The following is a 23,888-nucleotide window of genomic DNA, read 5'->3' as shown; positions in this document are numbered from 1 at the left end:
CTGAAGGCGCAGGTGGTACATATACGACCTGGAATAGTTTAAGGAATAACTGCAATGATACTTTAATGATTATAGACTGGATACACTAGGGGGGGGTTAATCCGGTCGCTTGTAAGCCGACAGGAGTAGGAAGGGGGGGGGTAGAATCCGGCTGCCTCATCCGGCCAAGGGTATCCCAGGTGAACCCACTGTAGTGCCGTTCAATGCGCCGGCGATCCTTGGACCACAGATGAAGGCAGATGGACTCTTTGTGGGCCGGCGTCCTCCGGTCCACGGAGGAGAGACGTGAAGCGACCTCGTCTTGCAGAGCGTCTCCTCACCTTGCGTCCTCTCCAGGGGGGGGGGGGTTCCAACACACGGCAGTGTCGGGGGTCTTTATCCATGGAATAATCAACGTATACAAAGCATAATCCATGCCTGGGAAGGCGGGCTGTCGTCGGTAGAATAATCCGGTATACAGGTCCACTCGCTCGTCGGCTCTGGGGCTCCTCGGGTGCAGCTTCACGTGGGGTCAACCACCCTGGATAAGCAGCCAGTTCTCTGCCCGAAACGATGGGGTACTGACTACGGTAGTATTCTCACCGCACGAAGCACTATATATTAACAGACTATTATTAGCTTAATAGACTACGTCCAACTCGACGATATAGTGCCAAATATGACTATTCAAATATTAATATACACGATGTCTCAATACCGATGGTAGGCGAACTTGGCCTTACTCCCACACGTGGCGTCGCGGGGAGGCTTTACGTCTGTGACTCTATTGGAGGGTAAGAAACTGGACTGAAAAGAAAGTCCTACTTTAGTAGCGCAGTATATATACGCACTATGAACAAATAGTCCCATTAGTGGTGCGGTAGCCAGATTCCTACGCGGAACTAGGACTTGTTCGTACATGTTGAGCGGTACGTTTGAACTGGGTCTGAGGGGTATGGCAGCCTGGCACCAAGGTCTTGACCAATAGTAGAATGGAGACTATTATGGGATGTTCAGTAGGCTAGAATGGATATTCAATGCATATTGTACAAGGAATATACAAGGGATATCAGGGAATATTAGAGAATATACAAATACAATTAAATATATATATATAAATAAATATATATATTCGGTTTAATCTGGCCCTTCACAACATATGTCATATATGTTATGATGAATTGAAAATGGGGGACCCTGGTGTAAACAAGACGAAAGTCTTTCTCTGGTCTGCATCCCCTTAACAATTGTATGTATTGAGATGTACTGTACTGTACCCATTCTGCAATCTGTTAATAAACTTTTCAATCAATCAATCAAGTACAGTAGGTGGCGGTATGCGCCTTTCTGTGGTTGCGACCCGCCAATAAACCCAAAGAAGAAGAAGAAGAAGAAGAAGAAGAAGAAGAAGAAGAAGAAGAAGAAGAAGAAGAAGAAGAAGAAGAAGAAGAAGAAGAAGAAGAAGAAGAGGAAGAAGAAGGCGTGTTGCTTTTTAACAGGTCAGTAGTGCAAGAATGTGACAATTTGACCATGTGACCGCGGCAACGCGGGAGAGCGGCAGTGCGGAAATAGGCTGTCTCTAAGACAAACTCTAACCTTAACCAGCTCCTTAACAGCGCCTAAACTTAACCGTTCTAACCTTAACCAACTCCGAAACAATGCCTAACCTTAACCTTAACCTTAACCATGCCTAACCTTAACCATAGAAAGAATATTGCCATTCTCTAAGACAAACTCTAACCTTAACCAGCTCCTTAACAGCGCCTAAACTTAACCGTTCTAACCTTAACCAACTCCGAAACAATGCCTAACCTTAACCTTAACCTTAACCATGCCTAACCTTAACCATAGAAAGAATACACGTTAAAAAAATAATCACGTTAAAAAAAAAATTGATGGGATTCGAACTCGTCAACAACGGACCGCAGGACCGCTGCTCTGCCAGGTGAGCTGAAGCGCCGAATGAAAATCATGGCGGATTACTAGGGCGGTTACATAATTCCGCTCGCGCTCTGCCGCTCCGCTCGCTCTGCCGCTCCGCTCGCTCTGCCGCTCTGCTCTGCGGTTGCCGCGCCTGCCGCGGGGCATGGCGCAGCCAATCAGGGAAAACGCGGAAGCACTACTGACCTGTTATTAAGCAATAGGCGTCCAGATTGGGCAACTTCCGCCCAGGACCGAGGCTCCGAGTCTGCAGCTCGACCCTACTCTGGTATGTTTTGGACTTGTTGTTGTTAGCTAACGTTAGTTAGTTTTCTGCCGAATTTGATGTCGAATCATGATGCCAGCTGTCATGGTCAACAGTATCATCTACTCCTGAATTATATAACCTACTCGTCAGCAAGCGACAAACCAACACACGACCGAGCAACATGAGGATCTTGCGGGTCCTGCGGGGCTCCATTGGGAAACACATCGACTATTACTCCAGATTCTCACCGTCGCCTCTCTCAATTAAGCAGTTTTTGGACTTTGGTGGTAAGTTATATTATTTATTTCCAACTTCTCACAATTCCACTCATGTATAATACTCTCTTTTTTGACTCTTTTTGTATCACAAACAGTATTGTATTTGTAGAATATGCACTGAAAATGGGGGACCCTGATGTAAACAAGACTGAAGTAAAGTCTTTCTCTGGTCTGCATCCCCTTAACAATTGTGTGTATTGAGCTGTACTGTATTGTACCCATTCTGCAATCTGTTAATATAACTTTCAATCAATCAATCACATACCAATCACAACATAGCAAAAACAAACACCACAGGAAAGACGAAATTACTGGGTTCCATCCTAGAGGCAAATCTTTCCTGTGACAAAATGGCATCCAATGTAATAAAAAAAGTCAACCAACGAACTAGATTCTTGTACCGGATCTCCTCTCTGGTAAACAAGAATACCCTGAAGACTCTGGCAGGAGCACTCATTCAAGGGTACTATGACTATGCATGCACCTCATGGTATCAAAGCACCTCAAAGGCGCTTAAAACAAAATTACAAACATCACAAAACAAACTGGTCAGACTACTACTTGACCTGAACCCCAGAACCCACCTCACCCCTGCCCACTTTGACAACCTAGGATGGCTTAGAGTAGACGACAGAGTACAGCAACTTGCAATGGGCCTGGTCTACAAGATACACTATACGACCGGGGTGCCCATGTACATGTCAAAATACTTCCCAAAGGTCAGTGAATACCAAAACCACTACACCAGAGGAAGCTCAACAAATCATGTTAAACCCAGATTCGGCTCAAACAAGGGACTAAACACGTTTAGCAATTATGCCACAACAATGTGGAACGCCCTACCCAAAGCTGTAAAGGAATGTGAATCCCTGCCCACATTCAAAACCGCTCTTAAAGAGCACCTACGGGAGGCTGCAATTCGAAACTGGCCACCGTAAATGCCCAAAACCCCACCACCTCCTAATAGACAGTCTCCTCCCCACCGCATGTATATATTCCCTCCCCGCCGTATGTATATTTCTCTCCCACCCACCCACCCCCTCCTAATGTACAGTCCCCTCCCCATCATATGTATATACTCTGTCAGGATCTAGGGGTAACAGTACTGTATATTTGAATACCGTTTATGTCACAAATGTATCAGTACTAAATACCTATATCTATATGTCCCTATGCCATAAATGTCATGTATGTTGTGAACTTGTGTATGTCATAAATGTCTATATGAATTGAAAATGGGGGACCCTGATGGAAACAAGACAAACGTCTTTCTCAGGTCTGCATCCCCTTAACAATTGTATGTATTGAGCCGTACTGTATTGTACCCATTCGGCAATCTGTTAAATAAAGTTTTCATTCATTCACACACAGGCCTAAGCCGCCTAACACGTATACTTGGGACAGGGAGGCCCCAACAAGGCACTGATTAGATGAATGAAAACTTTATTTAACAGATTGCAGAATGGGTACAATACAGTACGGCTCAATACACACAATTGTTAAGGGGATGCAGACCAGAGAAAGACTTTTGTCTTATTTACATCAGGGTCCCCCATTTTCAATTCATAGTGATTAGATTCCATTTCATTGTAAGTACAACGCAATTAAGTTGACATTTCGAACCAGAGTGCAAAATAGCACTAAAGTGCATGGCATGGTACTGTAGTGTATTGATTGATTGAAAATTGTATTAACAGATTGCAGAATGGGTACAATACAATACAGTACAGCTCAATACACACAATTGTTAAGGGGATGCAGACCAGAGAAAGACTTTTGTCTTGTTTACATCAGGGTCCCCCATTTTCAAATCATATGACATACACGACATACAGATAGACAGTACTGCTACATCTAGACATTTATGACATACCAGATCTACAAATACAGTACTGTTTGTGATACAAAAAGGAACATGTGTAACATATGAATATGTGGAGTATATTATGCTAAGCTAATGTGTGTACAGTATTATTATATACGGTGATACAAGTTTGAATACATTATCACAATAAACCAGTCTAGCCAGTGATTGAACTAATATGAGTAGGACGGTATACATACGTCACAGATTTAGATTAATTTATATACAGTGTGGATATATACAGTCAAAAGTTGACATACACTTGTAAAGAACATGTAGGCCTATGTCATGGCAGTTGAGTTTCCAATAATTTCTACAACTCTTATTTTTCTGTGATAGTGATTTGAGCACATATTTCTTTGTCACAAAAAACATTCATGAAGTTTGGTTCTTTTATGTTTTTATTATGAGTCTACTGAAATCTGCTGGGTCGATATCTACTGAATGCACAGAGAGGAAACTGGTATTGATTGATTGATTGAAAACTGTATTAACAGATTGCAGAATGGGTACAAATTAAATTACAGTACCGCTCGCTCAATACAAACAACTGCTAAGAGGATGCAGACCAGAAAAATACTTTAGGGTCCTTCATTTTCAATTCATCAAGACATTTATGACATACAACAAGACATACAAATATACAGTACTGTTTAAGAAAAAGAGACCATAAAAAAAATATACATTCGAAGGGGAAGAAACTGTACATTGGATTGGATTTGGACATTTACCGGGGCCAGTTTCTAATTGCAGCCACCCATAGGTGCTCTTGAGAGCGGTTTTGAAAGAGGGTAGGGATTCACATAATTTTACGGCTGTGGGTAGGGCGTTCCACATTATTGTATCTATCTTCTTATCTCTCTCTGGAGAAGACAATAAGCTAATTTCCCCAAATGTTGGCGTGTTCCTTTAACCTCTTGTGAGTGATGATTGACTACAGCTGGTGACTTGTTGTCTGAGCCCATTTAGAGCTCATTTGATACAATCATCTTGTGATTACAATAGGTGTTGTACCGTATATTTGTATGTCTTGATGAATTGAAAATGGAGGACCCTTAAGACGAAAGTCTTTTTCTGGTCTGCATCCTCTTAGCATTTGTTTGTATTGAGCGGTACTGTAATTTGTACCCATTCTGCAATCTGTTAATAAAGTTTTCAATCAATCAATCTGCTACAAGCACTACAGTGGTGACGTCAGAGGAGCTCAGCAGGGGATCTGAAAGCCACCTGGAGCCTTTTCAAAGCAGCTACAGGTCCCCAGATCAACTGTGCAAACAATTGTATGAAGTCTAAAGTCAATCAGGAAGAATGGCTGCTTTTTATATTTATATATAGAAAGAAAACGCAAGCTATCACCTGGTGCTTATTATGGGTCACGTTTTCAGTAGAGCCGTAATAAATTCATAAAAGTACCAAACTTCATGAATAAGAGTTGTAGAAATGATTGGAAACTCAAGACTGCCATGACAATGACATACATGTTATTTACAAGTGTATGTAAACCTTTTGACTACAACTGTATAGTTACACATTTATATACAGTGTTATTGTATATTGCTATCATACAGTGTTATATGGATATACTATATATTTAATATAGTGGTTTATTACATGGCGTTTTCACATTCGCCGAAAAAGGTTGCTTGTGATTGGTCAATAGCGCTCGTCAGAGGTCCGTTATTACCCAATAACGGACCTCTGCCGAACAATGATGACCGCTGTGCGCAGCTGTAGCAATCAAGCCCACTACACACACACTGTATCAGTGCTGCTCAGCATATGCACAGCTGCACTCAGTCATCAGTGCAATCAGACCACAGACCTGCCGGCTGCCGATAATAATAATCACTTTATTTGGGCTGACGGAGCCACAGAACAACTGCGTCTGCATTTGATCTCGTCTTGTCGATGAATTAGGTATATTGTTAGTAAGTTAGCCATGTAATAAGCGGGATAATGTATAGCCTATACTCGGTCATTGTCGCAAAATAATTGACCTTCACTGACGTTTAAAACACCTCGGCTGCGCCTCGGTGTTCTAAACTCCGTGTCGGTAAATTATTTTACGACAATGACCTTGTAGCTATACATTATCCCTTACATAATGAAGGTAGTTATGAGTACAGTGTAAGACAGTCGAAAGAGAGACTCTCAAATTAATAATGTGTGACACAATTCAAATTCAGTGTTTATCCAATATTTACAACCTCTAGGTTCTGAAAATGCCTGTGAGCGGACGTCCTTCGCCTTCCTCAGACAGGAGCTGCCTGTGAGGTTAGCGAACATCATGAAGGAGATCAACCTGCTGCCTGACCACCTGTTGACCACTCCTTCTGTCCGGCTGGTGCAGAGCTGGTGAGTAGGGCTGACCTTCGAATCTTTTTTGGAATTCGAAGCTTCGGGGCTGAGATTCGATTTTAATTCGAAGCTTCGAGATAAAAAAATATATATATATAATAATAATATTAATACATTTATTTTTATTTTTTCTTCTTCTTTTTTTATGTTGCAGGAACTGTACAGCACTTTGTTCAACTTTGTCAGTGCTGTAAAGTTTAAACCTTTTAAAATCTTAGACAAACGAAACACTTTGCTTTCATGAAATATTGTAAGCCGTCATTTGAGGCTTTATATAAAAGCGGCACAATGAACACAAATCTGTCAGTGCCGAGTCCGACCTCATCTTAAATAACAAACAGCATTGCTTGTTGTAGATAACAAAGAGAGGCAGAGTTGATTTAGCACCCAATTTTTATTTATATATATTCGAATTTCATTTTCATATTCGAACGAAGCTACGAAGTATTTAAGACAGCCCTACTGGTGAGTCTGCTGCTTATAATAATAATAATAATAATAATTCATTACATTTATTATATAGCGCTTTTCTAGACCAGTGGTTCCCAACTTTTTTCCCCCCAGGGACCCCCAAACATCTCTGATGAAATTCGCGGACCCCCTCCTAATAAGATACCATAAAATACTTTTTTTTTTCATTTTAATAACAAACTGCTTATACACAGGCATATGCATCACAATTAGACCCACTATGCTTCTTTGACTTGTGCCTTCAATCAACAAATCTAATCTTGCACCATATGCATTTCAAAATGTTTGGCCAATATTCAAATCCTGTATTCATCCTCTCAAATCAGGCCCTAATGGTGAACGGTTTGCATTTATGGAACAAATCAATGCAACAAATTAAACTAAATATGAGACAGGAAATTCCAATCAGTAGCAGAGAGAATCTGTCCTAGCTGGGTTTAATACCTTTTTTTTGTCATTTTAATAACAAACTGCTTATACACAGGCATATGCATCACAATTAGACCCACTATGCTTCTTTAACTTGTGCCTTCAATCAACAAATCTCATCTTGCACCATATGCATTTCAAAATGTTTGGCCAATATTCAAATCCTGTATTCATCCCCTCAAATCAGTCCCTAATGGTGAACGGTTTGCATTTATGGAACAAATCAATGCAACAAATTAAACTAAATATGAGACAGGAAATTCCAATCAGTAGCAGAGAGAATCTGTCCTAGCTGGGTTTAATACCTTTTTTTTGTCATTTTAATAACAAACTGCTTATACACAGGCATATGCATCATAATTAGACCCACTATGCTTCTTTGACTTGTGCCTTCAATCAACAAATCTAATCTTGCACCATATGTATTTCAAAATTTTGGCCAATATTCAAATCCTGTATTCATCCTCTCAAATCAGGCCCTAATGGTGAACGGTTTGCATTTATGTTGAATGAAGTAAGAATCCACTGCAGTAAAAATATCCTCACCTCAAGTGGTGGTAGTAAGGTTGACTGACATGAGAATGTCCTGCTTCAGATCCTCATTTTCAATATATTGCACATAAACGATGAGCACAGCCTCGTCTGCGACAGTTGTAGTTTCATCAAGTTGTATGGCAAATGGACCCTTTCTAAGCTTTTCTGACAGCTGCTGCTCGCAATCACTTGACATCTTATCAATTCGGTCTTTCACTACATTGTTCGAGAGTGGTACTGATTTTAGTTTATCCGCCACCTGTGGGCCGCACAGTTTCTAAACCATTTTGATGCAGGCTGGTTTGATGAGCTGCTCGCCAATATTGTGCGGTTTCTTTGCTTTTGCAATTAAAAGCGAACACTCAAAGGAGGCTTCGGTAGCCTTCTGTAAATCACTGCCACCCCTGCTCCACGCTACTCTAACATCAACAGGCTTGTTCGCCTTGAGAGACTGTTCTTTCCTCCGAAAAAAGTCTGGATCCTTCCCAACGGTTTCTGGGTGCTTAGACGCCTGATGTCTCTTCAGCTTGCTGGGCTTCAGGCTCGAGTTTGCCAACTTTTCTCCACAAATCACACACTCAGGTCGTTTGTCTGGTCCCTCAGTGAAGCCCATGGTGATGTCATTTTCGCGATTGCTGTAGGTCCTAACTTTTTTTGCAGGTGAGCTGCCGTCATCTCCTTTTCGTTTGTCACACATTTTCGCCTCTGGCGGCTGACTGCAGACGAGCCGAGAAAGTTAACTAGCGTGCTAGGCTAGCTACAGAAAGTGATACAGTCAACTGATTCGCGTTTTAGCGGCTACCCGGTAGCCTACTGTTAACGTTCAAAAATCATGTCTAGATGTTTATTTATTTATCTTTATTTTTTATTGTAGTGGAGAGAGAGAGAGAGAAAAAAAAAAAGACCTCAAATCATCTGTGGTCTGGCGGACCCCCTGCGCCCCCTGGCGGACCCCCAGGGGTCCGCGGACCCCAGGTTGGGAATCACTGTTCTAGACACTCAAAGCGCTCCCCACAATCTAGGGTGGAAATAGCCTCCTTCACCACCACTGGTAGCACCCAACCTTGGGCTATGCAGGCTCAATGGCTGCCATACAGCACACTACACAATGGCTACCATACACTGACACCAGGCACACAGCACACTACACAATGGCTGAACGGCTCAGGAGACAGGGATTGATATCAGCCAATTAAGGAGGAAGGGATGATTAAGTGGCCTTCATGTCAGAGACCTGATTGGGAATTTGGCCAGGAACATTGGGGAACCCCCTACTCTATATGATAGGGTTCCTGGGTTCTTTAACGGTCGAGATTCGGTCAGGACCTCGGTTTAGCGTCTCATCCAAAGGACGGCACTCTCAGCTATACGGTGTCCCTATCACCGTAACAGGAGCATTGTTACTGACTAGTCCAGAGGACAGAGTGCCCCCTGCTGGACAACAACACCACTTTCCGACAGCAGCCTTGACCGGGGCTCGAACCGGTGATCTTCCGATCATGAGTCCGGAGCTCTACTCATGTAGCCACTAGGGGTGTAAAGGTACACGTATCCGTACCGAACCGAACCGCTTCAGTGTGTACCGTACCGTACCGAACAAATACAACGGTATGTTAACCACTAACGACCGCCCACCGGGGGCTGTTTTCTTTTTATTTATTTTTTTTTTAAATGTGTACAAGTCTATTATTAATTTCAATATAGATAGAATATTCGTTGTCAGCCCTACAAGTACAATTAGTTACTGCATGCTACATCACCCCTGAGTGGAACATGGAAAGCCAAACTTTCCCCCACTGTACCGAAAACCCGTACCGAACCTTGACTTCAAAACCGAGGTACGTACCGTACCGTGGTTTTTGTGTACGCTACACCCCTAGTAGCGCCACGCTGCCGCACGCTTGGTCTCAGTCAGTGGCGGCCGCCACTGGGGGGCGCTAGGGCGCCGCCCCCCTCAGGCCCTGCCCTGGTTATATGAGATAAGAACAAGAAAAATAATTTTTTAGTTTTTAGTTTTATAGCCCTATAAATAATATAAACATGTTTAAAATGAATAATATTTACTCATTTTAAGTGTTTGTGTTTCCAATGCACAATATAACGTTAATAAATACTCGTTTTCCTGAACAGGAAGTGACTCACTTTTTTTTTTTTTATATATTTCTCGGCCCGGGCTAGACGCGATAGCGCTCTGAGTGCGCGTCACTGTGTGATCGCTGTATCCGTAGCAGCCAATCAGTGCGTAACGCGTTGTGCGTTGAAATATGACTATTATGTTGGAATCCGGGCGCGATTTGAAGCGGTCTAGGCAGCAGCGTCAAGAATTTCTGTAGCCGCATTTCGCGGAGACGCTCTCTGATTGGCCGACGTCAGTTTTTTTTTCCGTAGCAGCATTTCGCGGAGACGATCTCTGATTGGCCGAATCCAATTTATATGTTCCAATTCTAGCTTGGTGATAGAGATCATAGTTGTGTTGTTGTGACTGAGATGCGAGCTATTTGTCTTAGAGCGTGACTGCAAGTTCTTTCGACGGTTAAGCTTAGGCACTCTTTCAAAGTTGGTTAAGGTTAGAGTTTGTCTTAGAGCATGGCGATAGAACGCCAGGTAGTTTGCAGTCTGTTCGATGCGGAAATGGACAAAGAAATCAAACTACTTGTTGTGTGGTGCTAACTGCTAACAGCTAACAAGCTATATGGCAGTCTGGACAGTGGACTGGATATACATCATCAACAGCGGATTATACACTTTATCAAGCCCTCCGGCTTGATATACATCAACAGTCTGGGGAGTCGGGACAACAGTGAGTGGACCACGTAAACAGTGAGTTAATTCGGTCTCTCTCTCGCTCTCTCTCTCGCTCTCTCTCTCTCTCGCTCTCTCTCGCTCTCTCGCTCTCTCTCTCGCTCTCTCTCTCTCTCTCTCTCTCTCTCTCTCTCTCTCTCTCTCTCTAATTTCGCTGCGGGTAGAGCATAACCACTCAGACAATGAATGGTAACTTGTTTAAAATGACAATATATACATATGTGTTTCTTATTGACTCGATCTGAGAGAGAGAGGGAGAGAGAGAGAGAGAGAGCTGTGCGTGTTTGTGTTGGGCTATTGGAAACGTGGTTGCATTTGACTGACTGTGATCATATATTGATCGATGGCAATGGTGATAATATTCGCCAATGCGTGCCTTGTACATGTTTGCAAAATGTTTGGTATAGCGCCCCTAGTGGCGAAGCATCCAGCAGCCGCCACTGGTCTCAGTGTTTTACTGCTGCTTGGTCTCAGTCGTGTTTTACTGCTGGGGCAGCCGACTGAGAGCGGGGGACGCAAACAGGCTGGATAAGCTGGTCAGGAAGGCCAGTAGCGTGGTTTGGGTGGAGCTGGACTCTCTAGCGGTGGTGGCGGAGAGGAGGAGCCTTGTTAAGCTCCATGCCATCAGGGACAACCCCTCCCACCCACTATACACAGACTTGGCTGACGGGAGGAGCATGTTTAGTGCTAGGCTAACACTGAAGTGCTACACTAAATGTAGCACTGAACGGCACAGGAAGTCCTTCATTCCGACAGCCATCAGACTTTACACAACGCATCACTGTGCCTCACTGCATCACTGAGCACAGAGTGACAGAGTGGCGGTACCATCTTCCTGGACTTTTACATTTAAAACAACATTGTCAATATTACACCTACTGTACACTTAATGTAGATCTCTGTATTTCTTACTGTATATTTTATATTAGATTGTACATACATAACATGTGAATCCCGGACCGTATTTTATTATTATTATGTTATTCTTAGGCTTATTTCATTCCTTATTCTTAGGCAATTTTATATATAGAGTTGTTTGTACCCTTCCTGATGACTTGTCATACAGAACTTGTAAGTCGCTTTGGTTGCATTATTTCTCACTAATATAACGGAGATAAACATACCTTGTTTGCCACACATTTTATTATTAAACGATGATTCATCTCTAAAAATCGCAACTGCAAGCAGGCAGGCTACACAGTATATGACTATACTGACGGACAATCTATATACTGAAAAGACACTTTTTATGCCACTGTGGGAATTAATATGAAATGCTGATGTGAATGTCTCTTTCCTCTGAACTTGTTTAAAAAAAAAAGAGGAAGAGGAAGAGGAAACACATTGGCTGTGGTTGCTCTGTAGTTGTGACAGTAAATCCAGAGAGCACATAATTCACCAAACTGCCGATTCTTCACTTTCTCCTCTTCGACCGACACTGAGATACACACGCCTGCTGTAAAAGACTCCAGATAAAACCCACAGCTCGTACTGAAGGACTAGCTTTAGACAAACACAGGAAGGAATAGTGATCAAACAGTGACTTCAACCAGCTGCTGACTGAATCTAAGTAAGTTTATAACAATTGTCATTCAAAGTGAAAGTAAACTTCAGGGAGCATTCCAGATGAGGGAGTGTTACTGAGAGACAAAATGGCTTTGTCTCATTGTGAAGAGGATCTGTCTTGTATCGTGTGCCGTGAGATCTATAACGATCCTGTCGTCTTGTCGTGTGGCCACAGCTTCTGTAAAGCCTGTCTGCAGGAATACTGGAGAGACAAAGAAGACAAGGACTGTCCATGTTGTAGGAAAGTCTCTTCAAGTTCAGATCCTCCTCGTAACTTTACTTTGAAGAACCTGTGCGAGGCCTTCAGGGAGTGAAGCCATGGAGCTCCAGCAGGTCCAGAGGTGCTCTGCAGTCTGCACGGTGAGAAATTCAAGCTCTTCTGTCTGGATGACCTCCAGCTCATCTGTGTGCTGTGTCAGTCCTCCAGAGAACACAAGAGCCACAACTTCTGCCCCATAGATGAAGCTTCGGAGGATCACAAGAAGGAGCTCCAGGCTCCACTGAAGACCTTGCGTGACAAGCTAAAGGTCTTTAATAAAATCAAACTAACATGCGACCGCACAGCAGAACACTTGAAGGTCCAGACCCTGCGCACAGAGAAGCAGATTAAGGAGGAGTTTAAGAAGCTTCACCAGTTTCTCCACGAGGAAGAGGAGGCCAGGGTAGCTGCACTGGAGGAGGAAGAGGAGCAGAAGGGTCAGCCGATGAAGGAGAAGATTGAGGGGCTGGAGAGAGAGATGTCAACCCTTTCAGACACGATCGGAGTCGTAGAGCGGGAGCTGAGAGCTGAAGACGTCTCCTTCCTGCAGAACTACAAGACCACACTGAACAGAGCTCAGTGCAACCTGCCTCATCCACAGCTGGTCTCAGGAGCGCTGATAGACGAGGCCAAACACCTGGGCAACCTGGCCTTCAGAGTCTGGGAGAAGATGAAGGAAAGGGTCAAGTTCACTCCTGTCACTCTGGACCCAAACACTGCAGGACCCTGGTTCTCTATATCTGATGATCTGACCAGTGTGAGACTCACAGACACATGGCAGCAGCTCCCTGACAACCCAGAGAGGAACATGGTGTGTGCCATTGTTCTGGGTTCTGAGAGCTTCAGCTCAAGAGAACACAGCTGGGAGGTGGAGGTGGGAGACCATCCTCTCTGGGCTATAAGTGTAGCTAAAGAGTCATTTGACAACAAGAGAGAGGGGCTACAGACATCATCACAACATGGTATCTGGGCTCTAGATTATAGGAGTGGTAAGTACACTAATGGTCTGGGTCAGATCCTCACAGTGAAGAGGAGCCTCCAGAGGATCAGAGTACAGCTGGACTATGACGGGGGGAAGCTGTCCTTCTACGACCCTGAAGACATGACTCACATCTACACCTTCACTGAGAAACTCTACCCATACTTCAGTATAGGAGAGGCTGGTGATGCCAAACACCCTGATATAAACATCTGCCAATCAGAGGTGTCTCTCTCTCTGTGATATAGTCATGACAGTCTGTTTGTGTGTGTTTGTATAAAACCCTGTTGCACACACAGGGTATCATAAAGATAGATAGATAACCACATGCTAGTAATTAGAAGAAGAAATAAATATATAGATTAAAAGAAGATTTTTTTTTGCTCGACTACGTGTAAGAGAGAGAGAGAGAGATCAAAGCGGTGTTAGGACATCGTCTGCGAGGTCGAGGGGTCACGCGCACACACTCCCCAACGCATTCTGCTCGCCGCATGGAGGAGGGAGCGACGCCGGAGTGGAATCGGTCGACCAGCACAAACTAGATTTCTCTGACCTTTCTTGATTCCAGTTCAGCGTTTTGCAAATTAGTACATTTAATTTTATAAATATCCTCAAACTAAATCCTCAATTTGAATAAAGTGATTAATCTGATCAAATTAGTATTTTTTTTTTATTAAATCAACTTTCTTTAATGAATATAACTCATCAGTTTTAATATTATAATATTAGTGTAGCCTAATCTTTATCTGCAACTGTGAAGAAAACCCCCATTGGTTTAAACAGAATGAATAAAACACACAAAAAAGATATATATATTATATATAAAAAAATTTTTATTAAAAATTAAAAATTTGAATCTTGATTTAGAATTCTAATGCCAACGTAAGGAACGAAGGTCCGAACGTTCAAACGTTTGGCCTCATCCCCAGTGTGTGTGTGTTTGTTTGCTTTGCACGTGCCTGTAGAGCAGTGTTAATTTTGGCAGCTATTTTCATTTTAGTTTTAGTCTTAGTCATGTGTCAAGTGCTCCTTTTTCGTTTTCATCGTATTTAGTAAAAGCATCAGCTAAATGACTCAATCTAAATGTCAATACCCATTGTTCAATTAATAAACTGTATGCCTCACTGTGTGGAAGAGACTGGGATAATTATTTTGTGCAAGGCAACATCAGGCTTGACTTAAAACATTACTTTCCTAACTTAGTGAAACTAAATGTAACAAATTAACACATATAAATGTACTAAATTGTTATTTCTTATTTTATTTCTTATTATATATAAAAATAAATCCGATATATATATTTTTTTTTAAACCGATACCCGATCCAGCTATTTTAGTGATATCGGGGCCGATATCAATATTGGCTCGGTGCATCCCTACTCCAGACACACTTCTGTGGGAGAGGAGAACTTGTCGAGGTCTTGATTGTTGACGTTTCTCTCCTCCAGGTATGTGCAGAGTCTTGAGGAGATCCTCGAGTTCAGAGAGAAGAACGCAGATGATGAGAAAGTGACTTATGAGTGAGTTGATTCAAACATTTTATTCCAGTTCTGTCTGGTCCAGGTTTTATTAACTCATTCAGCGCCATAGGCTGTCCCCATCTCTGCCGCTTCACGCCAGCTTAAAATGGTAATTTTCACTGTTTCACAATGTTTGCAGAGCTGTGTGTGTGTTCTGTATTATAGCTGTGGAGACAATGGTGTGGCTCATTTGACAGACACTACTTGTAGTCCAACATGGAAAAAAACAGTTTGTTTCTACACACTGTAGTTTATTACACGCTAAACATCGCACATTTCCAAGATAATAATTTTTCCATAGATCGCGAGATAAAACGTGTTCTATGCAATAAGCCCAAACCGTTCTGGTTGCCCGCCTGAAACCCCAAATACTCCCAAATCAAAGGTATATACCATGTACGCATGTGCCTTCACAAGATTATCAAGGGTCGTTGGAACTCAACCGTGATCGTGTTTGTTGAGCATGTTTTACGTCCGGTAAAACGCAGAACTGTGATCGTTACATAAACATGTTTCAGGTTTGGTAAAATAGACATAGTCCTTACCTTAGCCAGAAGGTAATCCAAAAAGAATAATTCCAATGATCCCATCGGCGATCGCGATTACTTGCTTATATGTAATTACATGTGTTTACGGGACACTATTATAGGTTTTGAGGCGAGCAGATCTGCCAGCGATTGCTTTGGAAGAGCTCCTCCCCCACAGAGCGAGCCTCGATAGTCCGGTTCATTCATTGACTCTCCTGTTCCCTTTCTATCAGAGTTCAAAAGGTAGGCGATACTGCCACCTGGTGATATTCGATCGGCATTGCAATTCCAACGTAGGCAAACGGGCCAGGGACACACAATGATCCGGAGGATGTTTTAGAACGGGGATCAGAGGAAAAAGATCAAAGGATCAAAACCCGAGAAATCTCGGGTATGGCACTCAACCGCTGGCGAGATAACCAGAGAAATATCGGGTCTGGCACTGAATGAGTTAAAGGAACACACTGCACCATTTCAGGGGAGTCTGTCAGGGTTGTGTGTCAAATGAAGGCTTCTAACAATCTTCCTTTTCCTGGATTCAGTTTTACTGAGGTGAATCCTCATTTTACTTTTTACTAGGCATTATCCAACGAACACCTCTCCCAAAGGCTAACCGGCCATGTCCGCTTCCATTCATTGTGCTAAGCTAGGCTAACGTGCAGCCAGATAGCTTTCTACTGAACGCACAGAGAGGAAACTGGTATCTATCTTCTTGTCTCTCTCTGGAGAAGAAGACGATAAGCTAATTTCCCCAAATGTTGGCGTGTTCCTTTAAGTCACGGTGCAATAGTATTACGTACAATTTTGCTATATATTGCAATGTTGCGGTATATTGCGATTAATTACTTTTCAACTGCAAATGATGTCCCCAATGGAAAACCTTGTCAACATCTGCTATAAAAATAAATATACATATCTGTTTTATTTAGTAAGATATACGGTTTCAGTCTGGTCATCCCACTTAAATTTTTATTGTAGCAAAAAAGAAAATCTAAATATATTAGCACAATAGCTATGTAAGGGATAATGTATAGCTACGAGGTCATTGTTGCAAAATAATTGACCGACACGGAGTTTAAAATACCGAGCCGCCTCGGCGAGGTGTTTTAAACGTCAGTGAAGGTCAATTATTTTGCGACAATGATCGAGTATAGCTATACATTATCCCGCTTATTACATGGTAACTTACTAACAATATACCTAATTCATTTTACATCGACTCGCAACACTGGTTCTGGCTCCGCTCATCGCTCCGCCCCCTGTCATCGCCGGCAGCTTCCCCGGCAGCAGAACACCGGCAGTGTCTGATTGCACTGATGTCAGTGGGCTTGATTGCGAACAGCTGCGCACAGCGGTCATTATTGTCCCACAGCGGTCATTATTGTCTGATAACTGACCTCTGACGCGCGCTATTGACCAATCACAAGCAAGCATTTCGGCGAATGTGAAAACACCATGTAATAAGCTGTATTAACCCCCCCCCCCCAATACAATTTCTCAGCTCTTGTCTGGTGGTGTGAGTACGCCCATCTTTTTCTGACCCCTGTTCTTGACCAGCTTCACAGATGCTGTCATAAAGATCAGGAACCGCCACAACAACGTCATCCCCACCATGGCCCAGGGGGTGGTGGAGTACAAGGAGACCCACGGCACCGACCCCATCGCCAGCCAGAACGTCCAGTACTTCCTGGACCGGTTCTACATGAGCAGGATATCTATCAGGATGCTCCTCAACCAGCACAGTGAGTAGATGACACCACTTGAATCAATGAATGAATGATCATTACATTTATATAGCGCTTTTCTAGACTCCTCAAAGCGCTCCCCAAAATGTAGGGTGGGAAATTGCTAGTGGTGGGGGAAAATATCGATACAGTACATTATCGCGATACTTTGCATGGCAATACTGTATCTACAAGGACGGCAAGTATCGATATTTTAATATGCAATTTTCTTATTAAATTCTTTTTATAAGGAAGTTGCATTGTTCATTTCAATACCTGTAATAGTACAGTAGTCCACACACACACACACACACACACACACACACACACACACGTGCATTCAGTTAAGTTGGAATATGACTGTAATACAAACAGTTCAGATTGTCAGGTACATGCAACACAGATTACAGTGTTTACATCTGTCTGCTTGAGAAAATCCCATTTGCTGCAATAAAAATTATTGAAGTGAGATGAACAGACTGAAAACTTTATTTTATTAGATAAAACATGTTGACAAAGTTTTACTTTGCAGTTGAAAAAAGGTAATAAAACCTACTATATCGCAATATTAATATCGCAATACTCAGCATATCGCAAAATATTTTTTGAATCGCAATACTATCGTGAATGAATGAATGAATAAACTTTATTTAACAGATTGCAGAATGGGTACAATACAGTATGGCTCAATACACACAATTGTTAAGGGGATGCAGACCAGAGAAAGACGTTTGTCTTGTTTACATCACGGTCCCCCATTTTCAATTCATCGTGACTTACTGTAAGTATTGTGCTAATATCGTATCGTGAGGCCTCTGGTGATTCCCACCCCTAGAAATGGCCTCCTTCACCACCACTGTGTAGCACCCAACCTTGGGCTATGCAGGCTCAATGGCTGCCATACACTGGCACCAGGCACACATCACACTACACAATGCAGTGTTTCCCCTGAAAAGAATTTCAACAGCGGTACTACACGAGCATGCTACTGGTATCCATATTTGTGATGTGCAAAGAGCACGTGCCGCCGGAATCCATATTAGCGCACGCTGCCGGAGAAATAACTTAAAACTACCGTAGAATTGTTCGAGATAGGTTATTCGGCTTTAAGTACCTCGGAGCCTACATATCCGAGGACTTGACATGGACCACACACATTGACAGTGTTGTGAAGAAGGCACGACAACGCCTCTACTTCCTCAGGCGCCTAAGGAAGTTCCAAGTCAGTCAGAAGATCCTTAAGAACTTCTACTCATGTACAATAGAGAGCATCCTGACTGGCAACATCACCTCCTGGTTTGGGAATAGCACTGCACAAGACCGAAGCAGACTACAAAGAGTGACGCGTTCAGCCGAACGCACAATTGGAGGGGGGCTCCCCACCCTCCAGAACATTTACAACAAGCGGTGCAGGGGCAAGGCTAAGAGAATCATTAAGGACTCCAGTCACCCGAACAACTGCCTCTTTGAACTGCTGCGGTCAGGCAAGCGATACCGGAGTCTCAAGGCGAGCACAGAAAGACTCAGAAGAAGCTTCTATCCCCAGGCCATCAGGCTGCTCAACGAACAATGAACACTACACAACAACCATCAAACGCACATAGCACACACATCCACACGCACACACTCCCTTTAAACAAACACACTGTAGCACCCACTCCCCACACTTTATAGCACACACTCACTTTAAACAAACACACTGTAGCACCCACTCCCCACACTTTATATTTATTGATAAAGGATTGCACTACAACTCGTACACCTTACTGTAAATTGTACATAAATTGTACCTCATCCCATTTCTGCTTTGCACTATATAGTATTGTATATTAGTACACTGCATAGTATTGTATATTATATGGTAACTCAGTTACGTCTATTCTGCATCGAACATTGTACATACGTCTATACTGAACACTGTGACCTCATTTTCTACTTCTATTTTACATGCTATACTATTTTATTGATACTTATCTTGTCTAGCACAGTCTCTGGAGCGTAACAGTAGGAAGCATTTTGTATAAAAGTATTCTGTACTTCTGTATGACAACTATTAAAGAAACTTGAAACTTGAAAATGGCGACACTGTCTGAAATGACCTAAACGTTGCATCAGGTCTTAAAGCTAACTACACGCACATGTAGCATCCAGCCTTAACACTTTGAATGCCGACGACGTGTATTGTCGTCTTATCATGCCCCCCCGTTGAGTGCCGATGACGCGATTTGTCGTTTTATTTTTTTATTAGCGTTCTGAATTCATATTTCATCAACCGAGTCTCCCGTTGGTACAGCAGCCCCTCTAGGAGCCCCGATGGGAAAAAAAACGCCCCCCTATCGTCTATCCCTGTGTAACTGCAGGCCAGTCGATTATACTGCTGGATCTGTAGAGGTGGAGCCAACTGGCTGCATTGTGCTGGCGAGGGATCTGATGAAGAGGGATCTGATCGCGAGTTGGAAAGCAGCGTGGAATATATATTGACAGCAGCCAATAATCAATCAATAAACGCGATCGATATTTGGAATGGTGATCAGGAATTGGAATAATCTTTTTGGAGAACATCTGATCTAAGGTAAGGGGTCTATGTTACCAGTTTTAGGATAATCAGCTGTTTTCACTGAGATATCAGCATGTGCCGTGTGTGTGATGAGGAAATGAGAGAATAGATTTTTCAGCTCGCTTCTATAGCGTGCATATACACATACTATCGATAATCTAGCGTTTATTTGAAAACAATTCATAAATAGGCCGACAAATCAAAGTGTCTAGTGTATTCGAGAATATTCCAATAAATGCCGTTTATGGGGGAATTTTTCTATTTTCCTGAAATTTTCGAGAGAACGATAGCTTTTCGAAATGCTATAAAAAGGATATGAACCGATTTATTAAAAAAAAAATCTGTTTCGACAATGTTGACTGCAAACAAGTCATTGATAAGCGACGGGCAGATTAGACACATAATTTAAAACATAGATTAGGCGTTTTTAACGCTAACATTGAAGTGGATGATGGCATTCAATGGGGGTAAAAAGGAAAACAAGGCCGGTATAAAGGTATAAATACACACGCAGCATCAGGTCTAAATGGAAGGGATGATTAGGTGGCGTTGATGTCAGAGACCTGATTGGGAATTTGGCCAGGAACGTCAGGGTCATGTCTGAGAACACTCCCATCAGGACCACTTTCCTTATGTACCGATGCTGGTACAGGATATCGGTCTGATACCAGGCTAAAACGTGTACGGACACACCGATTCGACCTTTGTGACTTGTTGACATGATGTAGTAAAGTGACTTGTTGACACGTAGAAGCAATTGGATCGTATCTCTGACATTTGTGTCCAATGACCCCAAACAGATGGTCTATATTCTGAAGTCTTAGGGCTTGTGTCCACAGCGGACGTTTTTTTCAAGACGGACCGCTTTGAAAAGCAAAAAAAAAAAGCTCAGCGTTTTCCTGAGTCTCGCGACTGCCGTTCCTCGATGTCCGCCACTTCCTCGATGTTGATTTGGTCGGTCGAAAAAAGTTACCTTGATGAGCGGCGCTCCTCTCCAAAAGTTGAACTAGTTTCAACTTTAGGCGCTGGGAGCGCTAAGCCCAAAAACGCTGCCGCCGAGAGCGCTAAAACGCGCGGCGCGGCGCTGGGAAAAGGAGCGCTCCTGTCGCGTCTGTAGCATAGAAATGAATGACAGAAAGGAGCTGACAACTCATAAAACGTCCGCTGTGGACACAAACCCTTTACACTGTTCAATAAAAGCAGTGGATTGGATGGGTAGTCGGTATCGGCTGATACTGAACGTTTAGGACTAGGGATGTTCTGATATTGATATCGGGTATCGAATAAAAATAATCAGATTTCTTTTTTATTTTATTATATATTTATTTGTATAATAATAAATAAAATAATAAATGACAATTCAGTACATTTATATCTGTGTTAATTTGTTACATTTAGTTTCACTGAGTTAGGAAAGTAATGTTTTAAGTCAAGCCTGATGTTGCCTTGCACAAAAGATGCGTATATTCAGAGTTAATTGTTTACACTGCCTATTTTTACTTTTCTACTGTACTTCTACCTTAATTATATTGTTTACACTGTCTATTTTTACTTTTCTACTGTACTTCTACCTTAATTATATTGTTTACACTGCCTATTTTTACTTTTCTACTGTACTTCTACCTGTATTTATGTCTTCTACTATTACCCTGCCCATACCTGTACCTCCCCTCCCCCATGCTCCTATGATGCCTGAATTTCTCCCCAAGGGTATCAATAAAGGGAAACCTATTCTTAATATTGTGCTCATACAGTGAGGTGGTGGTGAGGAGATTAACACTGAAGGAAGCTGTTGAAACGCCATAAATAAATGATTGCAGCTACAGCAGTGTGTTGCCTGACTGACTGCTCTAATCATTATCTTTTGAGTGACAGGGAGAAGGGGGAGGGAGAAGGGGGTGACATGTAGGCTGGAGTCAAACATTCAAACATTGCCAGCCAACCAGGATGCCCCATTAAGCCATAGACCACTGCACTTCCACGTTACATTGAGCTCACGGGAGAGAGAGCCGGGGGAGAAAATGAATGAATGTGGATGAGAGCCATGACATTAAGTGGTTGTAGCTACGGCTGTGGGGCCGCTGGATACATGATCCAATAGACTCTTATACGCCTGAGTCTCCTGAACACGGAGAGACCAATCCCAAGTCAATCGGAACTTTCTCGGCCGAGCTATAGTCACTTTTTCAGCACCTACTCCCCATGCGCATGCGCAGATTGCCCACAGAGTCTCTCTCGATTGTCCAGAGATCTAGGTTTATCAATCTGCGCATGCGGGAAGTAGGTGCGGAAAAAGTGACCATAGCTCGGCCGGGAAAGTTCCGATTGACTTGGGATTGGCCGAGCCGTGTTCAGGAGACTCGGGCGTATATAAAAGTCTATTGGATCATGTCTCCAGCGCCCCCACAGCCGTAGCTACAACCACGTAATGTCATGGCTCTCATCCACATTCATACATTTTCTCCCCTTGAAACAGAATTAACATAACAGTTAATTGCACATTTGCATCTGAAGGCCCTTGTCACCAGGAAAAGACAGAGAGGTGAACACACCCCCCCCCAGAGGGTTAACGACTGTACTGACGAGCTTACAAGGCTTTTATAAACGCATCATACTGTGACAAACTCACAGATAGGAAAATGTGCCAAGTGGTCCTTTAACGACGGCCGATTAGAGCCGTGGTTCTCTGGCGTCTGGCTTTAGTTACTTGTTGTGACTTGTCTTGTCATTGCTGACATGTAGACCGACTTGTAGGAATAACGACTTGGATCCTGGACCTGTTGTATTGGAATAAAGGTATGAATCTTTATTCACACAGGCCTTGTTGACAGCAGACACTCACACATGCCTTATTTATTTAAAGAGATTTACACTACATGCATACCTCATTTGCATTTGCCCCTTGCCCTAAAAAAAGTGTTTGTACATTGTCTGCATTTCTACTGCATTGTACTTAGATTGGACTTAGGTTGTACTTTAGTTTGTGTATTGTATATTGTAGTGTTATTCCTCTTTTACTTACTTTTTTACTGTATAAAGCACATTCTCAGGGGCTCATACAGAACCAAGCATTTCACTGTAATGTACATGTACCTTATACGTGACAAATAAAAACAAACTTGAATTTGAAAAGCTCTGGTCAGACTTACAATAAATACACAGTTTGACCTGACGACAAAAGATGACAAATTAATAGGGCTGTCCCCGACAAGGATTTGGATGGTCGACTATGATTGGCCAAAATTTGCCGTTAGTCGACAAAAAAGTATAGTATAATGTTTTTTTTTTTATCATTCCATTTGGGCTGTGGGGGGTGCTTAATGTCTGAAGGAGTCGACAGAAGGCTTCTTGTCCTCTGCAAAAGCATGCAATTGGTCCTGTCGTGGAATATATTATGTCATTATGGATCTGTGTTGTTTTATCATGTCATACAGCTTGAGTTTCAGTCCGACCAGATTGACTGGTTAATGTGTGTATGTCTCATTTAAGATCATTCTGACATTCTACTAGTCATAACAAAGTTGCTGTTGCTCCCAGTTACTGAGAAACTATTTTGTTTGCCTTCGTCATCATATCTGCTGTATGTTCTGCCATATAGGCCATAGAGCCATAACCCAAGGTTATGGGAACTGTAAGACGGAGCTGTTTTCCTTCCAGGCTATAGCCATAACATAAGTCGTATTATTAATTTCTCTAACCAGCCATTTTGTTTTCTTCTACGTCATGTCATGTATTTAATTGTATGTCTGACCAAGGCTCGAGGTCAGTCCTCGGCCAGACGTGTTAACATATCTGTCTCTGGCTGGTGACTGCCCTTTCAACGTGGCCACGCTGAAATAACCTTTATTATTTG

General features: G+C 42.6%; 2 protein-coding genes across 2 annotated transcripts in view; both read left to right on the top strand.

Annotated features, from left to right (window-relative positions):
• Positions 1–2,146: 2,146 nt before the first annotated feature.
• The window catches only part of pdk1 (pyruvate dehydrogenase kinase, isozyme 1), a gene marked incomplete at its 3' end in the record, with an annotated part of 57,697 nt that continues 35,955 nt past the window's right edge, over positions 2,147–23,888 (top strand). The window contains exons 1-4 of the mRNA XM_084314524.1: positions 2,147–2,454; positions 6,523–6,664; positions 15,156–15,227; positions 17,312–17,496. Coding sequence (XP_084170650.1) covers positions 2,349–2,454; positions 6,523–6,664; positions 15,156–15,227; positions 17,312–17,496 — 505 coding nt within the window. The 5' untranslated portion in view covers positions 2,147–2,348. The remainder of the gene's footprint in view (positions 2,455–6,522; positions 6,665–15,155; positions 15,228–17,311; positions 17,497–23,888) is intronic.
• Positions 12,556–13,950, top strand: LOC311229236 (zinc-binding protein A33-like; the record flags this gene model as incomplete). Its single annotated transcript, XM_084315304.1, is given in 2 exon segments — positions 12,556–12,780; positions 12,784–13,950. Coding segments are annotated over 2 exon segments (1,392 nt in total).

This window comes from Notolepis coatsorum (genome assembly GCF_963971535.1).
Source record: "Notolepis coatsorum genome assembly, chromosome: 5".
Classification (NCBI taxonomy): Eukaryota; Metazoa; Chordata; class Actinopteri; order Aulopiformes; family Paralepididae; genus Notolepis; species Notolepis coatsorum.
The sequence above is the reverse complement of the archived record's forward strand: the minus strand, read 5'-3'. Positions and strand labels throughout refer to the sequence as shown.